This window comes from Narcine bancroftii, chromosome 2 (genome assembly GCF_036971445.1).
Source record: "Narcine bancroftii isolate sNarBan1 chromosome 2, sNarBan1.hap1, whole genome shotgun sequence".
NCBI classification, from domain to species: Eukaryota; Metazoa; Chordata; class Chondrichthyes; order Torpediniformes; family Narcinidae; genus Narcine; species Narcine bancroftii.
In genome coordinates, this window is record NC_091470.1 from 95,301,275 (window position 1) to 95,324,535 (window position 23,261).

At 50.2% G+C, this 23,261-nt stretch overlaps 1 protein-coding gene across 1 annotated transcript in view; it reads right to left on the reverse strand.

Moving 5' to 3' along the window:
• Positions 1-23,261, reverse strand: part of adgra2 (adhesion G protein-coupled receptor A2) — a 166,513-nt gene that overhangs the window by 58,441 nt on the left and 84,811 nt on the right. The window contains exons 3-8 of the mRNA XM_069917465.1: positions 22,312-22,383; positions 17,787-17,858; positions 14,719-14,790; positions 12,691-12,854; positions 11,426-11,639; positions 1,271-1,435 (exon numbers count right to left, since the gene is read on the reverse strand). Coding sequence (XP_069773566.1) covers positions 1,271-1,435; positions 11,426-11,639; positions 12,691-12,854; positions 14,719-14,790; positions 17,787-17,858; positions 22,312-22,383 — 759 coding nt within the window. The remainder of the gene's footprint in view (positions 1-1,270; positions 1,436-11,425; positions 11,640-12,690; positions 12,855-14,718; positions 14,791-17,786; positions 17,859-22,311; positions 22,384-23,261) is intronic.

Below are 23,261 nucleotides of genomic sequence, written 5' to 3' on the forward strand. Positions count from 1 at the left end.
GGTGAATGTGAGGGGAGTTGGTGAATGTGTGGGGAGTCGGTGAATGTGTGGGGAGTTGGTAAATGTGAGGGGAGTTGGTTAATGTGTGGAGACTTGTTGAATGTGTGAGAATTTGGTGTATGTGAGGGGAGTCAGTGATTGTGAGGTGATTTGATGAATTTGTGAGGTTTTGGTGAATGTGATAGGAGTTGGCAAATGTGAAGGGAGTTGGAGTTGGACAATGTGAGGAGATTTGGTGAATGTATGGGGAGTCGATGAATGTGAGGGGAGTTAGTGAATGTGAGGGGAGATGGTGAATGTGAAGGAAGTTGGTGAATGTGATGGGAGTCAGTGAATGTGAGGGGAGTTGGTGAATGTGAGGGGAGTTGGCGAATGTGAGGGGAGATGGTGAATGTGAAGGAAGTTGGTGAATGTGATGGGAGTCAGTGAATGTGAGGGGAGTTGGTGATTCTGTGGATAGTCGATGAATGTGAGGTTGTTTGGTGAATGTGCGGGGAGTTTGTGAATGTGAGGGGAGATGGTGAATGTTTGGGGAATTGGTGAATTTGTGGGGAGTTGATGAACGATTGGGGAGTTGGTGAATTTGTGGGAGTCAGTCAATGTGATGGGAGTGGGTGAATCTGAGGGGAGTTGGCGAATGAGAGGGCAGTTGGTGAATATGTGGGTAGTTGGTGAATGTGAGGGGAGTTGGTGAATGTGAGGGGAGTTGAATTTGAGGGGAGGCGGTGAATGTGAGGGGTTTTGGTGAATGTGAGGGGAGATGTTGAACGTGAGGGGAGTTGGTGAATCTGTCAGGAGTCGGTGAATTTGTGGGGAGTTGGTAAATGTGAGGGGAGTTGGTGAAGATGAGAAAAGTTGGTAAATGTGAGGAGATTTGCTGAATGTGAGGGGATTTGGTAAATGTGAGCGGAATTGGTGAATGTGAGGGGAGTTGGTGAATGTGTGGAGAGTTGGTGAATGTGAGGGGAGTTGGTGAATGTGTGGAGAGTTGGTGAATGTGAGGGGAGTTGGTGAATGTGTGGAGAGTTGGTGACTGTGAGGAGATTCAGTAAATTTGTGGTGAGTTGGTGAATGTGAGGGGAGTTGGTGAATGTGTGGGGGGTTGGTGAATGTGTGAAGAAGTAGTGAATGCATCGCGATGTATATGAAGTCTCAGGCAAGTTGAGCAATTCCCATAGCACCTCGACTGGCGAGAATCTGAAGCACAGGGTAACTGTGGCCTGCTCCACCTTCCACCCAATGAGCCTTTTGATTGACATTGTGAACTGACCTGAATTCACCTCTGTTGTTTGTGACCTCATCTGCCTGACAGTATGTAGCAGAAGTGTCGATCACCACGATCTCCACCTTGAGCGATGCATTCCCTCGCGACGTTGCGATAACACATTCCCACTCTCCACTGGCCAGTAGGTAGATATTTGAAAGGATCAATTCACTGCAGGCAGAGAGAGAGGCATCTTAACCAGTGGAGGTCTAAAGCAGTCCACAGCTTCTGAAATGAGGTGAGATTCCTCAAAGTGAAGAAAGGTGAGAATCACTACCCATAAACAGCTGTTACTGATGATCACAAATCGTCCAACCACCAACCTGATGACCTTCTCTCACCCAGAACCTCTTGGGCCTTCACCTAAGATGGTTCGCAGTGACATGCTGAGCAGCGTCAGCTGGGAGCCTAATGTCAGTGGTAACGAATTTACTGGAGGGGATTCTGAGGGAATGGATTTCCTTGCCTTTCCATGAGTAAGGTCTGGATAGGGGCAATCTGCAAGGCTTTGTCTGTGGGGAATCATGTCTCATGAAGCTAATTGAGTTTTCTACAGAGGTGACCAAGGGGATTGCTGAAGGCAGGACAATAGACATTGTCTACAATGACTTTTGCAAAGCCTTGCATGGTCGACTGGTCCAGACGTTAGCCAGTTGGGCACAAAACTGGCTTGCTGATAGGAGACTCACCATTGAAAACTTGGCTGAATAGTGCACCAACAACAACCTCACACTCAATGTCACGAAAACCAAGGAGCTGATTGTTGACCAGAAAGAGAAAACCAGAGGTGTATGAACCAGAGATCATTAAGGGATCAGATGTAGAGAGGGTGAACACATTTAAGTTCTTGGGAGATACTATCTTGGGGGATCTTTCCTGGACCCGACACACTAATGGCATCGTGAAGAAAGCACCTCAGCACCTCTATTTCCTCAGGAGTTTGAAATGCTTTGGTGTGACTTCAGAAACCCTAGCAAATTTCTACAGAGATGTGGTGGCAAGTGAGCTGACCAGCTGCATCACAATCTGGTATGAGAACACCAATACCCCTGAGCAAAAAGCCCTCCAAAAGGTAGTGGACACAGCCCAGGACATCACAGGCAAAACCCTCCCCACCATCAAGAACATAAGAAGGACTGTTACCATCGGAGAGCAGCAGCAATCGTCAAGATCCACATCACCCAGCACACGCTCTGTTCTCGCTGCTGCCATCAGGAAAGAGGCGTCGGTGCCAGGTTGAGGATCAGCTGCTCCCCCTCCACCATCAGACTCCTCAATGACAAACTCAATCAGGGAGTCATCTAAGGACTCTCACTTTGGCACCTTGTTGATTTTTTTCTCTCTGTATTGCACAGTCTGTTCACAGTTCTTTATTTGTTTACATGTGTCCATTTGAATACAGTTTTTTTGCACTACCAGCAAGTGGTGATTCTGCCTGGCCCGCAGGAAAAAGAATCTCAGGGATGTATGTGATGTGATGTATTTTCTCTGACAGTAAATCTGACATCTGAGATAGACTGGGAGAGTGGGTTTTGCTTTTGTTTGGAGGGGTCTGATCAGTGCAGCTGTATCTTGTTAATTGACTCAATATTTCTGGTTTGGATGATAATCTAGTTTGCATGATTGATATTTGGTGGTAGAGTGGACAGCAAAGAAAGTTACAACAGGATTCAGATCAACAGGAAAGAGGACAAAGGAATGGCTCAGATGGAATTTATCTCAGAGAAACATGAAAATTCAACACTGGAGAAACAGCAGGTCAAACCGTGTCCTTTATGTAGCAAAGATAAAGATACAGAACAGACGTTTCAGGCTTGAGCCCTTCATCTAGGTCTGAAGAAAAGGGGCAAAATGGTATAGAGAGAGGGGTAGGGGGAGGAGCACAGTCCCACAGGCAGGAGGTAACAGGTGGATAAGGGAGGGAGGAAGGATGGTTCCTGGGCACAGACTGGGAGGCCGCTTCGCTGATCACCTTGGCTCTGCCCGCATAAGTGACAGGGACCTCCCAGTGGCCGACTCCTTCAATTTTGCTTGCCGCTCCCATGCTGACATGTCTGCCCATGGCCTCAATCCTCACCCAACAACACTGCCTGTAAATGGGAGGAACAACATCTAATTTTCCATCTGGGCCCTCTCCAACCGGACGGCATTGACATCGACTTCTCCAGTTTCTGCCAACCTGCTCTCCGTTCTCCCTCTCCTACCCTTCCTCTTTGTCTTCTTTCCCCTCCCTCTCCACCCCCTTCTCTCTCTTATCCCAGGGACATCCCCCCCTCCCCATTTGCTGCTGTGCCCTCCCTCCCTTATTACCTCCTGCCTGAGGGACCGGGCTCCTCCCTCTACCGCTATTCCCACCATTTAGTTCAGGCACCTGCCAACATTTTTCCATACCTTGATGAAGGCTTCTGTATCTTTACCTTTGCCATATAACGTCACTGTTAGACTTGCTGAGTTTCTCCAGTGTTGCGTTTTTACTTCAACCACCGTGTTTCCAGGCTCTCGTGTTTTACTTTTAACTCAGGGAATTGTGGAGTGATGCATTCTGGGAAGGTTACCCAGGGCATGGCACACAGTGAAAGGCAGGGCCCTGGGGAGCATTGTTGATCAATGAATAATGAGAAAGTTGACTTCATCAGTCAAGGCACTTGATACAAGTGGGATGTCCTGGTACAGTAGTACCAAACGCTGGCTCGAGAATGCTGCGTGCCGTTCTGGTCACCACGGTACAGGAAGGATTTGATTTGAAAGAGAGGGCATGGAAAACAGTGTTGCCAGGATAGTCTAGTTCGACTCTCCCCAGTGTGAAGGAGATCGAGGAGACACCATTATGAGAGGCACAGAGAGGAGAAGCCGCCAGACTCTGTGTCCAAGGGTAGGGATGTCTTAAACTAGATGCATAGGGCTGAAGGTGAGAGAGAGGAGGTTTAAAGGGGATCTGAGGGGTGAATTATCACAAAGAGTAGATGGTATCTGAGAGGAGGTGGAAGAAGCAGGAACAAGAACAACTCTGAAGAGGTAACTGGACGGATGTGGGAACGACCGGACACGGCATGAATGCAGACATGGATTATTGTAGGTAGACATGATGGTCAACATTGTCACAATGGACTGAAGGGCCTGCTGTTGTGCAGTACAACTCTGAGATCATAGAGTAAAACCCCTGGCATCTGGCACCTATGGGGAATGGTGGATGCTGAGTAAGTGAATATTCCGGTTGCTTGAGGCTGCGGGTTGCATGAATTGGCAAACTGACCTCGAGGGTCACCAATTGCTTGAGACTGTCGGTTGCTTGAATTCTGGACAACGGGGATTTTTACTGTAATTCAAATCCTTCCCATAAGACCATAAGATATAGGAATAGAAGTAGGCCATCCGGCCCATCGAGTCTGCCCCACCATTCCATCATGAGCAGATCCATTTTCCCACTCAACCCCCCTGCCCGGCCTTCTCCCTGTAACCTGTGATACCCTGGTTTTTCAGACACCTATCGATCTCTGCCTTAAATACTCGATTTGGCCTCCACAGCCACACATGGCAGCAATCAAGAGATCAGTTTCTCCTTTGAGAACCCGAGGGCAGCATGGTCAATGTAGTGGTTAGCACAACGCCAGCAATCAGGACTGGGGTTCAAATCCCACGCTATTTGTAAGGAACTTGTACGTTTTCCCCGTGTCTGCATGGGTTCCCTCCCACTGTTTGAAACGTACCAGGGGGTGCAGGTTAATTGGGTGATTGGGTGGCATGGACTTGTGGGCCGGAAAGGCCTGTTACCGTGGTGTACGTCTAAATTAAAAATATTTAATCCACCTATCCCACGTTAAAATGGCATGGTTAGTGTAGTGGTTAGCTCAACGCTGTTACAGTGCCAGTGGCCGGAGTCCGGAGTTTGTACATTCTCCCAGTGTCTGTGTAGGTTTCCTCTGGATGCTCCTATTACCTCCCATCATTCAAAACACACAGGACGTGGTAAATCACTGTCATGTATAATGGTCAGGTTGGGCACACCTATTGGCCGATTGTACCTGTGGCCCTTCCCCACAGGCTCCTGTATAACGGTGGCTGTTCCACAGCCCCCCCCCCCCCCCTTTAGTGCAGGACAGTCAAACAGTACAGTTTGTGCCGCTGTTCTTAAGTGAATAAAAGCCTATTGGTTTCTCAACATCAGTCTTTCGAGTAATTGATGGTGCATCAATTTTACTTACTTAAGGATTTTTTTTAAACAATGGAACAGATCCTGAAGCCAGAACACTCAGTCGCCTGAGGCATCCACTGACTTTGAGCTCTGGCTGCGCTGTTTTGAAGCCTTCCTGTAGGCCTCCTCCACCATTGTGTGATCTACAAGTCCTGCTCTCTCGGGTTGGCACGCCGGTGTATTCCATGATCAAGGGCACTATGTCGTACCAGGAAGCCACGGACATACTCAAAGGACAGTATCTGCGTAAGATCAATGTCATCTACGCTGGATACCTTCTAATGACTTGCAAACAATGATCTGGTAAATCCAATGCCGAATATCTTTGGGCCCTGCGAGCACTCGGCCAGGCCTGCGAATGCAAGGCCGTGCCCGGCACGGAGTACACAGAGGACCTGATCCGGGACACCTACGTTGCGGGGATCAGGTCGAACTACATCCGACAGAGACTCTTGGAACAAGGGGAGCTCAGTCTGTGGAGAGCAGTCGAGCTGACAGGTACGCTGGAGGTGGCTCTCCAGAACATGGAGGCCTACTCGATCGACATCGCGGCAGCCTCATGGTTACCCCGGACACCGCCATCTTGGGATGCGCAGCCACCCCTCCACTCTGCTAGTGACTCAACCACGGCAGTAATGGTCAACAACCACCTCCTGTCATTTTTGTCCAGCTCCAGTAGTGACCCGACCACCGCTGTGGTGCTACGGGAGCACCCAAGGTGCTACTTTTGAGGCCTGGATGAGCATTGGAGGAAATGCTGCCTAGCGAAGGATTCAACTTGCTCCAGCTGCGGGAAGAAGTGACAATAGTCCAAAGTGTGAAACCTAAACTCTTCCACCACGTGCGGATCGTGGGGGCTCCCATCCTGGACACCACCATCACCAGGGTCCAGCAACACCATGTGCAATCCATAGGGGCCAGCATCTTTAAGACTCAGCAGTGCAGCGTGCGGGCCGCGGAGGCCGCCATCTTGGACACCATCATCTTCCACAGCAGTGATGAGCTGTGACCTGACACTGGCCTCTATCACACTCAACCAGGACAGCCCACATCAACTTGCCAGGCCGGTGTTGGATAGTCAGATAAACGGCCAAGTGATGAATTGTTTATTCAATAGTGGGAGCACGGAAAGCTTCATACACCCGGACACAGTGCGGTGCCTTTCCCCTACAGTATGGCGGTGAACTAGAAGGTCTCCTTGGCATCCAAGTCACACACAGCGGATGTTCGAAGCTTCTGTGCAGTGAGTCTAATGATGCAGGGTACTGAATATAAAGACTTTAGACTGATGGTGATGCCTCAGCTCTGCGCTGCTGGATTTTTAGTACCACCTTAAAGGCGTGATGATGGAGTTCAATTGGCCCCATCCACCCCTAAATGTATATAACCCGCGATTTTAGGACTAACCCCCCACACAGCCAACTGCTCACCACGCACGATGCACGCACAACCTGTGGACTCTCCACACTTAAAATCACCCCCCCCCCCCCGTCGTTATTCACCAACCTCACTCCCGACTGTAAACCCGTCGCCACTAAAAGTAGGCAGTACAGCGCCAGGGACAGGGCCTTCAACCGGGCAGAGGTACAGCACTTACTCAAGGAGGGGATCTTTGAAGCCAGCACCAGCCCTTGAAGAGCACAGAACGGGTCATCGACTACAGTCAGCCCCTCAACAGATACACGCAATTGGATGCATACCCCCTTTCATGCATTACTGACGTGGTCAACCAAATCACCCAGTATCAGGTCTTTTCAACCATCTACCTGAAGTCAGCATACCACCAGCTCCCTTTCCGCCCAGAGGACCACCAGATTACGGTGTTCAAAGCAGATGGCCACCTCTACCATTTCCTCTGGGTTCCCTTTGGCATCATGAAAGGCATCTCAGTCTCCCTGTGGGAGATGGACCACATGGTGGATCAGTACGAGTTGTGGGCCACTTCCCTGTACCTCAATAACGTCACCATCTGCGGCCACAACCTGCAGGACCATGACGCCAATCTCCAGAAATTTCTCAAAACAGCCAAGTTCCTTAGCCTTACATATAACAAGGTCAAGCGCATGTTTTGCACAACCTGTGTGGCCATCCTTGGCTGTGTCATGGAGAATGGACTCATCAGAATGGATCCTGACCACATGCGACACTCCTGGAACCTCCCCTCCCACACAGCCTTAAGGCCCTGAAGAGTTGCTTTAGGTTCTTTTTTTATTATGCCCAATGGGTCCCCAATTATGCGGACAAGGTCCACCCCCTCATCAAATCCACATCCTTCCCCCTGGCAGTGGAGGCTCGTGCAGCCTTCAATCACATTAAGATAGACATCGCCAAGAACACAATGCATGCTGTGGACGAATCCACCTCGCTTCTTGTAGAAAGTGATGCATCAGACCTTGCCCTGGCACCAGTTGTATTATTTTCACGTACCCTGCAGGGCCCCAAGATTTGACACTCATTGGTTGAGAAAGAGGCCCAAGCCATTGGCAAAGCAGTACAATACTGGTGCCATTACTTGGCCATTAAGAGATTCCCCCTGCTGACTGATCAACGTGCAGTTGCATTCATGTTTTTCAATCAGCAATGGGTAAAATCAAAAATAACAAAATACTGAGGTGGAGAATTGAATTGTCCACCTATAATTACAATATTCTGTACCAGCCGGGGAAATTTAATGAGCCCCCAGACGCCCTGTCCCAGAGGACCTGTGCTAGCGCCCAGATCGACCAGCTGCAAAACCTCCACAACGATCTCTGTCACCCCAGAGTTTCCAAGTTTCTTCATTTTGTCAAAGCACACAACCTGCTGTACTCCATCGACGATAGCAGGACCATGACAAAGAATGGCCAAGTCTGTGCTGAGTGCAAGCCGCAATTCTACCAGCTAGACACGGCACAATTAATTAAAGCTACTTGCCCCTTTGAATGACTAAGTGTCATTTTTAAAGGACCCCCTTCCCTCCTCCCGAGTCCCTCCACTCTACCAGGTCCCAGCTATGTACAGCCTCAAATGCCACACTGCATGAATGTATGTTTTCCTTTCCCAGGAAATCTGCGACAGGGACCACACTACAGACATGGCCAACATTCCCATGGCCCATACTATTCGGAAGCATGTGAGGAGCCATGTCTGACCCACACCACCCACCCCCCCCCACCCGGTCAAAAGTATCCATCTCTTCCATGCCAACCCCAATATGCCTACATGGCATATTCTGACAGTCATGAAAACACCGTTTCTATTAGGGACTAGGCTCCCTCAGGGTCCTGGAGACCATTGCTGTTCCCCCTGCACTCCCCTCTCCGTTGAACACACAAAATGCACCTGACCCATGGTACCCTGTCTCTGCCCCAAGGGAGGATACACCAGACTCCTTGGTGACTACCCACCAGCACAACACTAATGAGTACGTCGAGATGCCCGAGACCATCCAGGGCCTTGCCGCTGCACTGCAGCCACAACTGATTCTATGACGGTTCCAGCGAACGACCAGACTGCCTTAAAGACTGAACTTGTGACTCTGAATTTGTAACTTTGTAAGTTCTACTTCACCTCACGGGACTTTTTAAAAACAAGGGGTGAATGTGGTAAATCACTGTATGTATAATTATCTGGTTGGGCACATCTATTGGCCGATTGTACCTGTGGTCCTCCCCTGTGAAGCACTGCAGTGTGAACAAACAGGCACAAACAACAAAAGGCTGTACAACAGGCTTTAATTATCTTAAACTTGCACACCAGGTTCTGTATCCTTTCTGTTTCCATGTGCTCTGCTCCTCCCTAAGGGAGGAAGGAGCCTTTTATATGGGGACAGTTAGTGGCAGGGAGTAAGTGGAGCCAGTCTCCCAGGTTACCTCCCTGCAGGTACAGCGGGGTGCCCCCTGCAGTAGGGGGTGAAGGAGTGTGGACAAGTGCAGGCAGTCACTGACAGTCCAGTGGTTGTATCTTACACTCTCCCCACAAGCTCCTGTATAAGGGTGACTGTTCCACAGCCCCCTGCAGCTCAGTGCAGGACAGTCGAACAGTGTGGATGTGCCGTTGTTTTTAAGTGAATAAAAGCCTATTGGTTTCTCATCAACAGTCTTTCAAGTATTTGACGGTGCATCACGGGGGTTGTAGGTTAATTGGGTATATTTGGGTGGCACGGGCTCGTGGGCTGGAAGGACCTGTAACCATATTGTATGCCTAAAATATGATAAAAAAGGGCTATCCTCCATCCAAAACCAACATCCTGTAAGCAAGAGGACATCCTCCATCCAGAACGCCAGGCCTTTCATCCAGTCTGCACATCCTATTCAAAACCAGCACCCAATCATCTATCGAGAATACAACCCTTCATATACAGAGAAACCCCTGGTATCCAGAATTCAAGTACCCAGCAAAGGAGGAATATAAATTTTAAAAATTACAATAAATGAAAATAAAATACAGAAGTTTAAAATTGTAAATGCTCTCTGAAGTAACACGTAAACCTTTGGTGAAGATGGGAGGAAATATCCAGCCAGTTGAGGACCATGGTCATGCTTTTTGAATAAAGTTGTGTGAAACAGCAATGGCGTCGCCCAGGATGAAGAGCTGATGAAGAGCTGGTTAATGCCGCTCGCCGTTGGGGTGACTCTCTTAAAGCGTCTCCTTATCCCTGCTAAATAAGAGTTGCCCCGGTCAGAGGGTTTATCTGTAAACTTGGGGGCGGGGCTCCGTGGATGGGGAGGAACCTGCAGATGCAGCGATGGTTAAGTGTTTACAAAGAACGTCACTGAAGGTAAAGTTAAATGCTTTAAGGTTTATATATTCATGCAACTGAAGTTTGTTCAGTGTAAGGACAGTGTAGTATGCTTGTCTTTTCAACTCTCAGTGCAGGTGTATTCAGCAATAGTACGACTGAGTCTCAAGCAAGTGGGAAAAACCAGCATCTACCAATCCCCGTATTTTACTGTATCAGATTTGAGATTTATTGTCAGAGTACATATATGACATAATGTACAACCCTGAGATTGTTCTTCCTGCGGGCCAGGCAGAATGACTACTTATTGGTCGTGCAAAAAACAAGCTGAACACCACGTACACATGTAAATGAACTGACTGTGCAATACAGAGAGAGAAATAAACCATCACCAATACTTCCATCCAACTTATTATCCCACACTCAGCACTATGACCTGCCACCCAGAACCTCACATCCTTCAATGACAACCCAACACTCTCCATAATCCTGCAAGCAGCTCTCAGCGCACAAGTTCAAGGCTATCCGAACATGATGTCTGGCTGCTCTATTTCTGAACCTGTGACACAAAAACTGCCTTGTGTAAATTTTGTACAACGTTGGGAGCCACCTCAGGTGCCGAATTTCCCAATACATTGTCCTCTTGCCCCTGAGTGCAACTTGTACTCTTTCTTCCTCCTGTACAGGTACTCCCTGACTTACGAACTATGCGACTTACGTCCATCCACATGTATGATCGAAATTTTAAAAAAAAATACTGTACAGGTAGTATTTTACCTCATCCCTGTCGGGAGCCCAAGATGGCACCAGGTAACTCTGGGCAGCGGTGTCATCTCGCAACCTATGTTGTGGATTTGGAATGCCTACGCAGATTGCCGTCGCTCTCCCTCTTCAATCTCTCTCCCCCTTCCCCAGCCATGGGAATCTGCCCAGGCGTCCCAAATCATCTTTTATTAAAAAGCCATGTTGGTCCATCAAAGCACATTTCCTTGACCTCTCGCGAGAACTGGCCTTGCTAGCCACCATGTTGTATTTGTCATAACAGGAATATAGGGAAATTCCGACATATATCCATTCCAAGATATGGTCGGCTGGCCAGAACGGAACATGGGTGTATGTTGGGAAGTACCTGTATTCATTTCTTTTTTGCCCTGATATTTCGATTTCCCTCGAGCCTGAGTTCCTCACCTCCCTTGTCCACACTGTTGAACAGGAAGTGCCAACTGTTGGTCTTGTTTGTGGAGATTACCTGGATATCAAGGAACAGTCGTGAACCAGGCTATCCATGATGATGATGCCATTCTCCTCCTCCGGCTGGACCAGGATGCCATTGTGGTACCACAGTACCTTGGTGCTGTTATCCAAGTACGTGGCCGTGCAGAGGAACGGCAAGCGGTCCCCTTGGAAAACGACCTGGCGAAGGACCGGTATCAACTGGAGGAACGGGAGCTCGAGAGGGCCCTCTATGACCAAAACAGAACAAAGGGAGTCACCGTGTGACCATGTGTAGTATGTGGGAAAGGTCACACTTCCATGTCATCGACAGCCCTGGTACAGGGAGGGGAAACCACTCGGCAGGTGGGACAAGAGCTGGGATGGTGCACAAACTCAGTGCTGGGGTCTCCCTCAGTTCCGGGGTCTCTCAGTGCCAGGGGTCTCCCTCAGTACCAGGGTCTCTCAGTGCCAGGGTCTCCCTCAGTGCCAGGGGCCTCTATCAGGGTGGATCTCCCTCAGTACTGAGGGTCTCCGTCAGTGTCAGGATCTCCCTCAGTGCCATGGTCTCTCAGTGCCAGGGGGCTCCCTCAGTACTGGGGTCTCTCTCAGTGCCGGGGGTTTCCCTCAGTGCTGGGGACTCCCTCAATGCTGGGGGTCTCCCTCAGTACTGGGTGTCTCCCTTAGTGCTGGGGGTCTCTCTCAGTGCCAGGGGTCTCTCTCAGTGCTGGGGTCTCTCTCAGTGCCAGGGTCTCCCTCAGAGTCAGGGGTCTCTGTCAGGTGGATCTCCCTCAGTGCCGGGGTCTCCCTCAGTGTTGGGAATCTCCCTCAGTGCCGGGGGTCTCCCTTAGTGCTGGGGGTCTCTCTCAGTGCCGGGGGTCTCTCTCAGTGCTGGGGTTTCTCTCAGTGCCAGGGTCTCCCTCAGTGCCAGGGGTCTCCCTCAGTACTGGTAGTCTGTAAGTGCTGCCCCAATGCCAGGGCTAGTGAATCTCCCTTTGCAACTTCCAAGGATGCAATTATTTTGTACAATGCAATGTTTCTCTTTCTGTCTTTCCCACTTCCCCACCCTTCTCCCCCCAAACAGAGCAGTCGCTCACTATTCCAACCGTGGGAGATGGCTGTTCCCTGCTGACCAGCCCTGGCCATGATCCCCGGGCTCTGAAATCACACCTCTCTACCTCAAACCTTCTACCAAGCTTTGAGTTCTTGTCTGTCTCTCCGTCGGTGACCTGGGCTCACGGATGGGAACCCTTCCCAACATTGTTCCCCGGTGTCATGTGCTCCCATAGCTTGAATGCTCACGGCACACCAGCTGGCTTTCCTTCAGGTCTTTGAACGGCTTCCCCTGTAGAGCTTTAGGGTAAGAGCAGATCGTTTCCTCAGAAATCCGAGCCGAGCTGTTCCTCTCCCAGTTCAGAACCCGTAGCAGGTTGCAGTCACAGAACAGGAACTCGGTGTTGAAATCACTGAAATAAGAACAGAGGCTTTTCAGGGAAGGGAAGGGTCTCAGGCGTTCTGCTAGGGAGGCCGCCAGTTCCCTGCTAATGTCTCCCAGTGGTGCTACACGTCTACTGCTCACTGCCAGGGTCCTCTGTGAAGTGAGTGGGGCAGGTTTCGTCCACATGTCCATGTGCAGGCCATCAGAGTTGGGTCAGCCAGAGAGAAGAGGAGAGATGACTGTTCAGTCAGAGGGACCGGGTCGGACCACTTGTCAGTCAGAGGGACTGGGTGGGACCACTGGCCATCCAGAGGTAATGGGAAAGACCCACTGGACAGCCAGTGTCTGAATGGTGATCTCTGAATCACAAGGTTTATCCTTTTTTGGACAAAAACTCAGTTGATTAAATAAATCTGATTTTTTTTTAAACTGTGTGTAGTTGTGATTTTGCAAAGGTGTGTCAGGGCAAACAGCCTTGTTGGGCTCCATTAACCAAGTCTGGTTAGAATATGGGAATCATGAACTGAAGCCAGGACTGGGGGTGGGGAGAAACACGGAAGTCTGCAGACCCTGTGATTGTAGAAAAAACACAGAGATGTTAGAGGAACTCGGTTGGTCTCGCAGCGTCCACGGGAGGTAAAGGTATATTACCGGTGTTTCGGGCCTTTGCCCTTCTTCAAGGAATAAGTGGAAAAAAAACTGGTGTCTGCATAAAGATTGAGAGAGAAAGACTGAAGACTGGCAGTGGGGGTGGGGGGGGGGGGTGGAGAACCAGATCAACAACAGGTGTTAATTGATATGATAAGAGGAGAGGTGAGAATTAATTTTAACTCTGTGAAAGGAGACAGAGAGAAAAAGGAACAGAGAGAGAGAGAGAGAGAGAGAGAGAGAGAGAGAGAGAGAGAGAGAGAGAAAGAACTAGAGTGCAGGAAGAAACCATCCGGTTGGAGAGGCCCATATGGAAGATGAGGTGTTGTTCCTCAAATCTGTGGGTAGTCTCAGTCTGAAAGTGCATGAAACCATGGACAGACATGTCGGCAAGGGACTGGGATGGGGAATTGAAACAGGTGGCCACTGGGGAGATCCACGCTATTGAGGTGGACAGAGCCGAGGTGCTCAACGAAGTGATCTCCCAGCCTATGTCCAGTCTTTCCCATGTAGAGGAAACCACAGCGGGAGTACCAGATATAGTAGACGACCCCTGCAGATTCACAAGTGAAATATTGCTTCACTTGGAAGGACAGTTTGGGGCCGCGAATGGTGGTGAGGGAGGGGTTGCAGGTGGAAATGGAGCATCTCCTGCGGTCACAGGAGTAGGTGCCAAGGGGATGATTGATGGGGAAGGAGGAGTGGACAAGGGAGTCACAGTAGGAGCAGTCCCTGTGGAAGGTGGAGGGGAATATGTGGCTGGTGATGGGATCAAGTAGTAGGTAGCATAAACTCCGGAGGAGAATGTGGATGCAGAGACTGGTGCAGTGGTAGGTGAGGGCAAGGGGAATTCTGTCGTTGTTGAGTGTGAGGGTGGTGGGGTCCAGAGCAGGAACGTGAGTAATGGAGGATACGTGGGTGAGGTCTGAGTTGATGGTGGTAGAGGAGAAGCCAAGCTGTTTGAAGAAGGAGGACATCTCTGATGATCTGGACTGGAACATCTCGTCCTGGGAGCAGAGACGGAGAAACTGAGAGAAGGAAATGGAATTCTTACAGGGGACAGGGTGCGAAGAGGTGTAGTCGAAGCAGAAAAATGTCTATCAAGAGTTTGTCTCCCGAGATGAAAACAGAGAGATCGAGGAAAGGGAGAGTGTTGCTGGAGATGGACCAAGCGAATTTGAGGTCAGGGTGGCAGATGTCTGAGGGGACACGACAGGTGGAATCTGGGATATCTTCATACTCACATGACCTTAAGAGAAGTCAAACCATCCAAGAGGTCAGGGTTGAGTGTGGAGAAGATGTTCCCTGACAAATTTCTGTTAAAAATAAATGATTGGCTGTTAGAAACTGCCTGCACCGTACAGAAAAAAATCCCCAGCAATGAAACACAGGAAGGTCGCTTCCAATCATTTAAATTCCTGTCGCTGTTTTACAATTCAAGGTCAGCCCTTCCTGTCCTGGGAACCTGGGATCTCTGCCCTCCTCCAATCCTGGCCCCACACATTTCCCCGCTCCATTGTTGGCCGTGCTTTCAGTGCCAGGACCTTATCCCCTTCCACCCCGACTCAGCCCTCATTGATCAGATGTTTCCCTACATCTCCTGACATACCCAATTGTTACTTCCTTTTTCTGAATTATCTCTCAAGAGACAAAATAAATGGATTCTACATCATCTCAGGTCAGTTTTAAAAGGAATTTAAAACTGGAGTCTCCTTGCACCTCATCAAGATGTTGTCTGAAGAAGGCACGCAAAATCATTGAGGACCTCCTCCTGCCCCGCGCACAGCATCTTTCAGCTATTCCAGTTGGGGAGAAGATCCAGGAGGATCAGAGCCAGCACCACCAGGCTGAGGAACAGCTTCTTCCCACAGGCAGTGAGAATGTTGAACAACCAAAGGAACTGCTCACACTCACCATCCGAGACTCTCATATTCATGAAACAATGATTATTTATTTGTATGTCTGAACACTAGTTCTGCATATATATTGCTTGTCTGTGTGTTTGTTATGTCTGGTTGTGTGCCTGGGTGTTTTGCACTAAGGACAGGAGAACGCTGTTTCTTTGGATTCTACTTGTATAAACAGATGACAATAAACTTGACTTGATTTGGAATTCTTGACCTTCTACCATTCAAGTCTGACTTCATGGAAACAGCCCTTCATTCACTAAGTCCACACCAACATTAATTCCCCATCAACCTTCCTGCCAACCCATGTATATTCAGGGTGCTGAAGTAAACTGGAGGAAACCCAGGGACAGGGTGAAAACTCCACTCAGGCAGTGCTGGAGGTCAGGTTCAAACGGGAGCTGGGAGTCTACCGAATGGAGTGAAACCCGAAAGTCTGCAGACGCCGTGGTTGTAGTAAAAACACACAGTAAATGCCGGAGGAACTCAGCCGGGCCCGAGCCCTTCTCCCAAGATAAAAGCAAAAAGCAGGCAGGCTTTTAGGTGTTGCTCCTCCAATTTATGAGTGGCTTGGGTTAGACAGCACATGAGGCCACGGACAGACATGTGAGTGGGGGAGTGGGGCGCAGACCTCAAATGGTTGGCTACTGGGAGATCCCTGTCACTGGTGCGGACAGAGCGACTGTGCTCAGCGATATGATCTCCAGTCTGCACTCAGTCTCTCCCAGGTGGAATAGGCCACACAGGGAGCACCAAATGCAGTACAGGTTGTACCTCTTTAATTCGGCAACATTGGGAAAATGCTGGAAAACAGAAATTGACCCGTAAGCGAACCTCCTATGTAAACATATCAAAGGTAGAACAAATCTTAAAACAGGAAATAATACCATGGGGTGGTATGGTTAGCGTAGCAGTTAGCACAATGCCTTTACAGCACCAGCGATCTGGACCGCGGTTCGAGCCCTGTTCTGTCTGTAAGGAGTTTGTACTAACGGCGGAAGATTCAAAATGTATCAGACCATGGGAGTTGCCAGACCACAGAGCTCTGGATAATAGAGGTTCAACCTGTACATCAAACCTGCGGATACACGTGAAGTGTGGTTTCACTTGAAAGGCCTGTTTAGGGCCTTGAATGATGGTGAGGGAGGAGGTGTGGACATATGTGGCATCTCATGCAGCCACAGGGGATGGTGTCGGGGGGGGGGGATGGATTGGTGGGGAGGGATAAGTGCTCAAGGAGGGAGCTGTCCCAATGGAAGGCAGAGAGGAGACAAGAGGGGAAGATGTGTCTGGTAGTGGGATCTTATAAGTGCCGGAAATTGCTGGATATTGTGTTGGATGCGGAGGCTGGTGGGAGATGAGGGTGATTCTATGTTTGTTGCATCTGGGGGCAGAGAGGACCAGGGCAGATGAGCGGGAAATGGAGGAGATGCGGGTGAGAGCTGAGTTGATGGTGGTGGAGGGGAAGAAGGCAGACATTTCAGACGATCTGGACTGGAAGACCTCATTTAGCGAACAGATGTGGTGAAATTGAGAGAAAGGAATGGAATCCTTGCAGGGGACAGGGCGTGAGGAAGTGTAGTCCAGGTAGTTGTGGGAGTTGGAGAGTTTGTAGTATATGTCTGTGGAAAGTTTGTCTACCGAGATGGAGACAGAGAGATCCAGGAAGGGGAGAGTGTTGTCAGAGATGGACCAGGTGAGTTTGAGGTTGGGGTGGAAGTTGGCCGTGAAGTGAATGAAAGTTGACAAGCTCATCGCAGGTGCCTGAGGCAGCTCTGATGTAGTCGTCGATATAGCGGACGAAGAGTTGAGGGGCGTCTTGCCTGTGTAGGTATGCAGCGTGGATTGCTCCACAAAGCCCACAAACAGGCAGATGTAGCTGAGACCCATGCAGGGACCCTTCGATTTGGAGGAAGTGAGACAACTCAAACATTAGAATGAAGGCAAGCTCTGCCAGACGGAGGAAGGTGATGGTAGAGGGTGACTGGTCAGGTCTCTGGTCCAGAAAGAAGCGAAGTGGTTTGAGACCTTTGACCTTTTGTCTGTTGATCTGGACTCCTCCCCTTCCCATTCTCACCCCACTGTTTACTCAGACGCCTGCCAGCTTTTATGTTCATTCCTTAAAGAATATATCTCCACCTTCCACGGACGCTGCCAAATTGGCTGAGTTCCTCCAGCATTTACTGTGTGTTTTTACTGTGAGTCTACTAACAGGGACAATGAATCAGCCAGTTCAACACGGGAAGCAAATGCTTTCAACCATGGACACATCCCAGCCCTGCCACCACCTCACTAAAACCACAAACCTCCCCTCACCTATCTCGGCTCAAACAGGAGCTAAAGGCTCATGGGGAGAAACGTTAACATCTCGGAAGGCCCCACAGTGGGAGCTCATGTATACTCACAGTCTGGTCAGGCTCGTGAGGCTCTGAAACATTCCCAGGGTCAGACATCCAATTCTATTGTTGGACAAGTCCCTGTCAGTAAAGGGAAGAGGTGATCGCAATGAGTTACAAAAGGCACCAGCACACATGCCAGATCACGATGCCAGGGAGAAATAGTGAAACAGACAACGACTAACCGTGAACAGTCGCAGAAGGTGGAGTCTCGAGCAGGAAAAGAATTGTCGGAGAAACTCAGAGGGCCGGTCAGCATCCATGGGTAGAAGTGGTCGGTCCACACTTCACCTCAAGACTTGGTTCGCATCAATTAATTCTCTGGCCTTGAAGTCCTTGTTTCTAGGTAAACCCTCTCTGCATCTTCTTCAAGGTTCTGATGCCTTCCCACTGTGTGGGGCCCAGAGTGGATGGTGTTGTGGAATCTCTGGGGGGGGGGGGGTGGCACGCTTGGCGTAGTGGTTAGTGCAACGTCTTTACAGCTCTAGCGATCGGAACCGAGCTTCGAATCCTGCACGGTCTGTAAGGAACCTGTACGTTCTCCCTGACCCTGGTTTCCTCCCACCATTCAAAATGTACCAGGGGTTGTATGTTAGTTGGTGTAAATTGGGCGGCATGGACTCGTTGGCCGAAATGGCCTCTAAATTAAATTAAAATTAAAAATCTCATTGTTCCTGCACTCCAATTATCTCCTTACAAAGTCGACTGGGAGAACTGGGCTTCCGTTTTGGAATGCGGTGGCTTCGACAGGTTACGGAAGCATCAATTGCAGAATTCCTGTCTGACCAGAAAATGAATTATATGATATTCCCATCCCTCCACACAGAAGGGACAGGAAGGGGCAATAGTCCACTCTGGAATTCAAATATCCTCTTTATCCATACCAGCAGTTCAAGATTCAAGAAGATTTTATTGTCATGTAATAAAACAGAAAATATAATATTTATAGTGGGTTGCTATGGTTACACCTCAAGGTATGGTGTGGTCATAACAAGAAAGAAGACTCTCATGAAGGGAGTGTAGTCGACACTGAGTTTATTGGGCTGCAGCTCTGCCTTCTATAGGCAGCCAGCCGTGTCACCACCGGGGCGTGGCTTGAGCGGAGCTGGCTGCCAATTGGCTGCCTTTGATCTACAGCCCCGGATTGGACCCCCTGCAATCTGCTGACGGCGATGAGTTGATTTGGCCACAATCACTGCAGCCTATGGGAGTGGGACCCCATCCTGCGTGCTGCTTGCTCAGTCGCTGCATTTGACGGCCATTTCCTGTACTTTGCGGGCTGATACACGAATCTCTCCTCAGAACTGGTGAGCGGAATGCTGTCTGTTGGAGGCCAACCCCTGCGTTGTGGGGTCAGGTGAATAACTGGCTGGTTAAGGTCCAAGTGGGCCGGTTTCAGCTGGTTGAGCATGAAGGTCTCTTCACTGCCACCAATTCCAATATGCAGGGGAGCTGTTGTGCCTGACGACGCAGTATGGCTTTTCATAAGGCCGTTGAAGGGGTGACCGGTGGGCCCCGTGTCGGACGAATACGTAGTGACTGTCTGCAAAGTTCTTTGGGACAAAGGTGTTGGCTTGGCCATGAGCTCTGGGCTGAACTGGGGCTAGTGAGCCCAGGCACTCGCACAGCCGCCAGGAGGTCCCCCATATCCTCGGAAGCAGCCACGAATTCATAGACCAACTCGGCAGAAGATCCTCCTTTGGGGCAGTACGGATTTCAAGCAGGACCCATGGGTGTTTGTTGGCCCAGTTCGGACATAACATAACATAACAATTACAGCAAGGAAACAGGCCATTAGGCCCTTCTAGTCCGCACCGAACCCGGACCCGTGAGTCTGGCCATCAGAGCTGTATTTAGGAGCCTGTGGAACCTCTCCACCAGCCCGTTGGCCTGCAGGTGGTATGCCGTGGAGTGGTGGAGTTGAGTCCCCAGGGCATTTGCTAAGGCGATCCACAGACTGGAACTGAATTAGGCCCCCCTGTTAGATATTAAATGTTCAGGGACCCTGAAACATGCCATCCAGGTGTTCAGTAATGCCTGTGCACATGTCTCCATGGAGATTTCAGGTAGCAGTGCACTGCTCTGGCCATCTAGTCATCCGATTGACCATGGTCAATAGGTAACATACACCTCTGGATACAGGTAGGGGTCCCACAATGTCTATGTGCACATGGCTGAAAGGGTGGCGTGTTGGTTCAAAAGGCTGCGTAGGGGCTTTACTGTGGGTCTGGACTTTGGATGCCTGGCACTGAGTACATGTTTTGGGCCACTGAGTGACCTCTTTACAGAGGTTGTGCCAGACATACCTGTTGGCCACTATTCTAACTGTAGTCCTGATAGTGGGGTGAGCCAAACTGTGGACCGAATCGGAAACTTGCCTCCTCCATGTGACCAGAATGATGGGGTGCGGTTTACCAGTCGAGGTATCATAGAGCAGGGGTGGTGCACCACTAGGAAAGCCGGACAGGATAGGGCATCTGCTACCACATTGGACTGGCCAGCGATATGTTCAATGTCCATCGAAAATTCAGATATGAGGACAGGTGCCGCTGTTTCCTGGCTGACCACAGGTCTGACACCTTGCAGTGGGCCGAGTTACTGGTTTGTGATCCGTGTAAATTTTGAACTTGCTGTCCAGGAAGTAACAGAAATGCCAAATTGCCAGATATAGCGCTAACAGCGCCATATCAAAGGCACTGGACTTGAGCTCTGGTGGCCTGGGATATTTACTAAAAAAGACCAGCAGCTGCACTCTCTGTTAACCAGTTCCTCAACTGTGCTAGAGGCGTCTACTGTGAAGGTGGTCGGGGTGTCTGTCCTGGGATGCACAAGGAGGGTGGCTTTGGCCAGGGTGTCTTTGGTTGCTTGGAAAGCCTTGGTCACCTTCTGTGTCCATTGAATGTCTTTACTGGGCTCTGCCATGAGGGGAAATAGCAGACTCATGATGCAGACCGCTGCAGGTATGGAGTGATTATCAAAATTGACCATACCTGCAAACTCTTGCAGGTCCTTCACAGTTGATGGTCGCAATTACTGCAGCCTATGTGAGCGGGTCTCCCATCCTGCGTGCTGCTTGTTTGATCATTGCGTTCGACGGCCATTTCCTGTGTCGGCCCATGGGCTGCAACCCTAGATTTCCTTTAGTCTACTGCAAGGCAGACAAAGCTTCACCATCAGCAGAAATTGCCTGGCGTCTTTTACAGACAGAGAAAGAATGAGAAGGAAAAGAGAACCCACCCCCCAGGGTCGCTGAGTGTCCGTGGATTCACCTCCAGTGCTCCCACAGCCGCTGCTGCCACACAGACTTCGGTCTGAACCATCAGCCCGAGCTTCTGATCCAAACCTCCGACATGATCAGGAAGCTTTCAGTGGCCGTTCACACCCCGGTTCCAATTCCTGGTGCCCCTTCAGCCAGTCTCGAGCCATTCTCCAGCAGCCTGTGGCCTACTTGGGTTCCTCGCCTTGACTCACCAATGGCTGGCTGCCTGAGTGTTCTTCAGCCTCACAGCCCCTCGCTGGGTCCGCCGTCAAGGTCATTGTCCAGTGGGTCATCTTCTCTGCTTCTCCTTCTCAATCCGGTGCGGGGAGGAGGGGTGGGGGGGGATGGGTGGTCTCCATGTTTTCTTATGCCCTGCGCCAGTTCTCTGCTTCCCCAAATCCCGCAACCCCTCACAGTGGCTGTTGATCAGATGCGCTGCCATCTTGGGCCCAGACCCTGCCATCGCAGGATTTTAGGGTAAACCACTGTTGGCTCCTTTAACAGGCCAGTTAAAGCCTGTATGGAGCTGTTAGCAATCAGGCTGGGCAGTTGAACCCCGCGGGGCAGCTCTGTGTCTCCGCTCCCTGCCCTCCCTGGATCTGCAGGAGCAGGAGTGCTGCTGTTAGAGCAGCTCTATCAGCACCGCCATTTTCTTTGTAAGGTCACCATTTCTGGGCAAGCCAACAAGCTTTAAACATTCAGCCAGGTCCCTTGATTTAAGAGGTGAAAAGTTTGATTAATAGCAACAGAGCAAGAAGCTCTAGTTGGGTTGTGTCATTCAGACCACTGGACACACAATATCAAACCAGACCAGCTCTCTGCAAATGTCCCAGCTTCTGACAACCATCATGAATCAACACCGTTTCCCCTCATCCGGGTCCCTCCAACTGCCTCACATCAAGGAGAAGCAGGAGGGGTGGACATGGGGGTGGGTTAGGGTGGGGAGAGGGTGGGGATGGGGAGAGGATTGGGGGTGGGAAGGGGAGGAGGTGCGGTTGTGGAGGGGAAGAGGTGTGGTTGTGGAGGGGAGGGGAAGGGGTTGGGATGAGGAGGGGGTGGGAGAATGAGGAGGGGTTGGGAATGGGGAAGGGGTGGGGATGGGGAGGGGGTGCGGATGGGGAGGGGAGGGGAGGGGAAGGGAAGGGGTTGAGGTGAGGAGGGGGTGGGGGAATGGGGAGAGGGGTGTTTGGTGGAGGGAGGTGTGGGCTGGGAGATGGTGCATGGAGGTGATCGGGGCACTCGCAGCCACACTTGAGATAAATGAGATTTACTCACAGGCGCTTCAGGGCAGTGAGCCCATTGAAGGCTCCGGTCTCAATGGTGCTGATCAGGTTGTTCCTTAAGTCTCTGGAGAAACAAAAGAAAACATACACAGGTTATCAAACCAAATCATCGCAGATTCCGTGGCCCAGTGTTTAGGGGCAGCACGGTCGGCGTAGCCATTAGCGCAGCACCTTTACAGGTGATGGGGACCGGGGTTTGAATCCCGTGCTGTCTGTAAGGAGTTTATACTTTCTCCCCTGTGTCTGTGTGAGTTTTCCCTGGGGGGTGGGGGGGGTCCAGTTTCCTTCCACTGTTCAAAACATTCTGGAGGTGTAGGTTAATTAGGTGTAAATTGGGTGGCACGGTCTCCAAAATGACCGTTACCGTGTGGTATGTGTAAATTTAATTTTTTTTAAAACTGACAACCCCCAGCAAGTGTTGTTGTGATCTCTGACCAACCTGTCTTCTATCAGCTCCAACAGATTCAAGTTTGCAGATGACACGACCATCGTTGGCCTCATCAGCAACAACGATGAATTGCACTACAGAGAAGAGGTGGATAATCTCCTGATCTGGTGGGAGAGGAACAACTGAGTCTCAATGTGGAGAAGACGAAGGAGATGATCATTGGGTTCAGGAGGACCAGGAACAACCACCCTCCACTACACATAACAACTCTGTAGTGGAGAGCACCAAGTTCCTTGGAATTCACTTAACTAGTGACCTGTTGTGGACACTTGTTAGGAAGGTGCAACAGTGACTGCACTTCCTGAGAAGACTGAAGTGGGCAAGCAACCAGCCACCGTCATGTCAACCTTCTACAGGAGCTCTGTCGAGAGCATTCTGGCTGGCTGCGTCACACTGTGGTATGGTTTCTGCAGGGAAATGGATCGGAGGTCCATCCACTGGGGTCTCTCCCCTCCTCACCATCGAATCGATGTGATCTACTGGGATTGTTGACT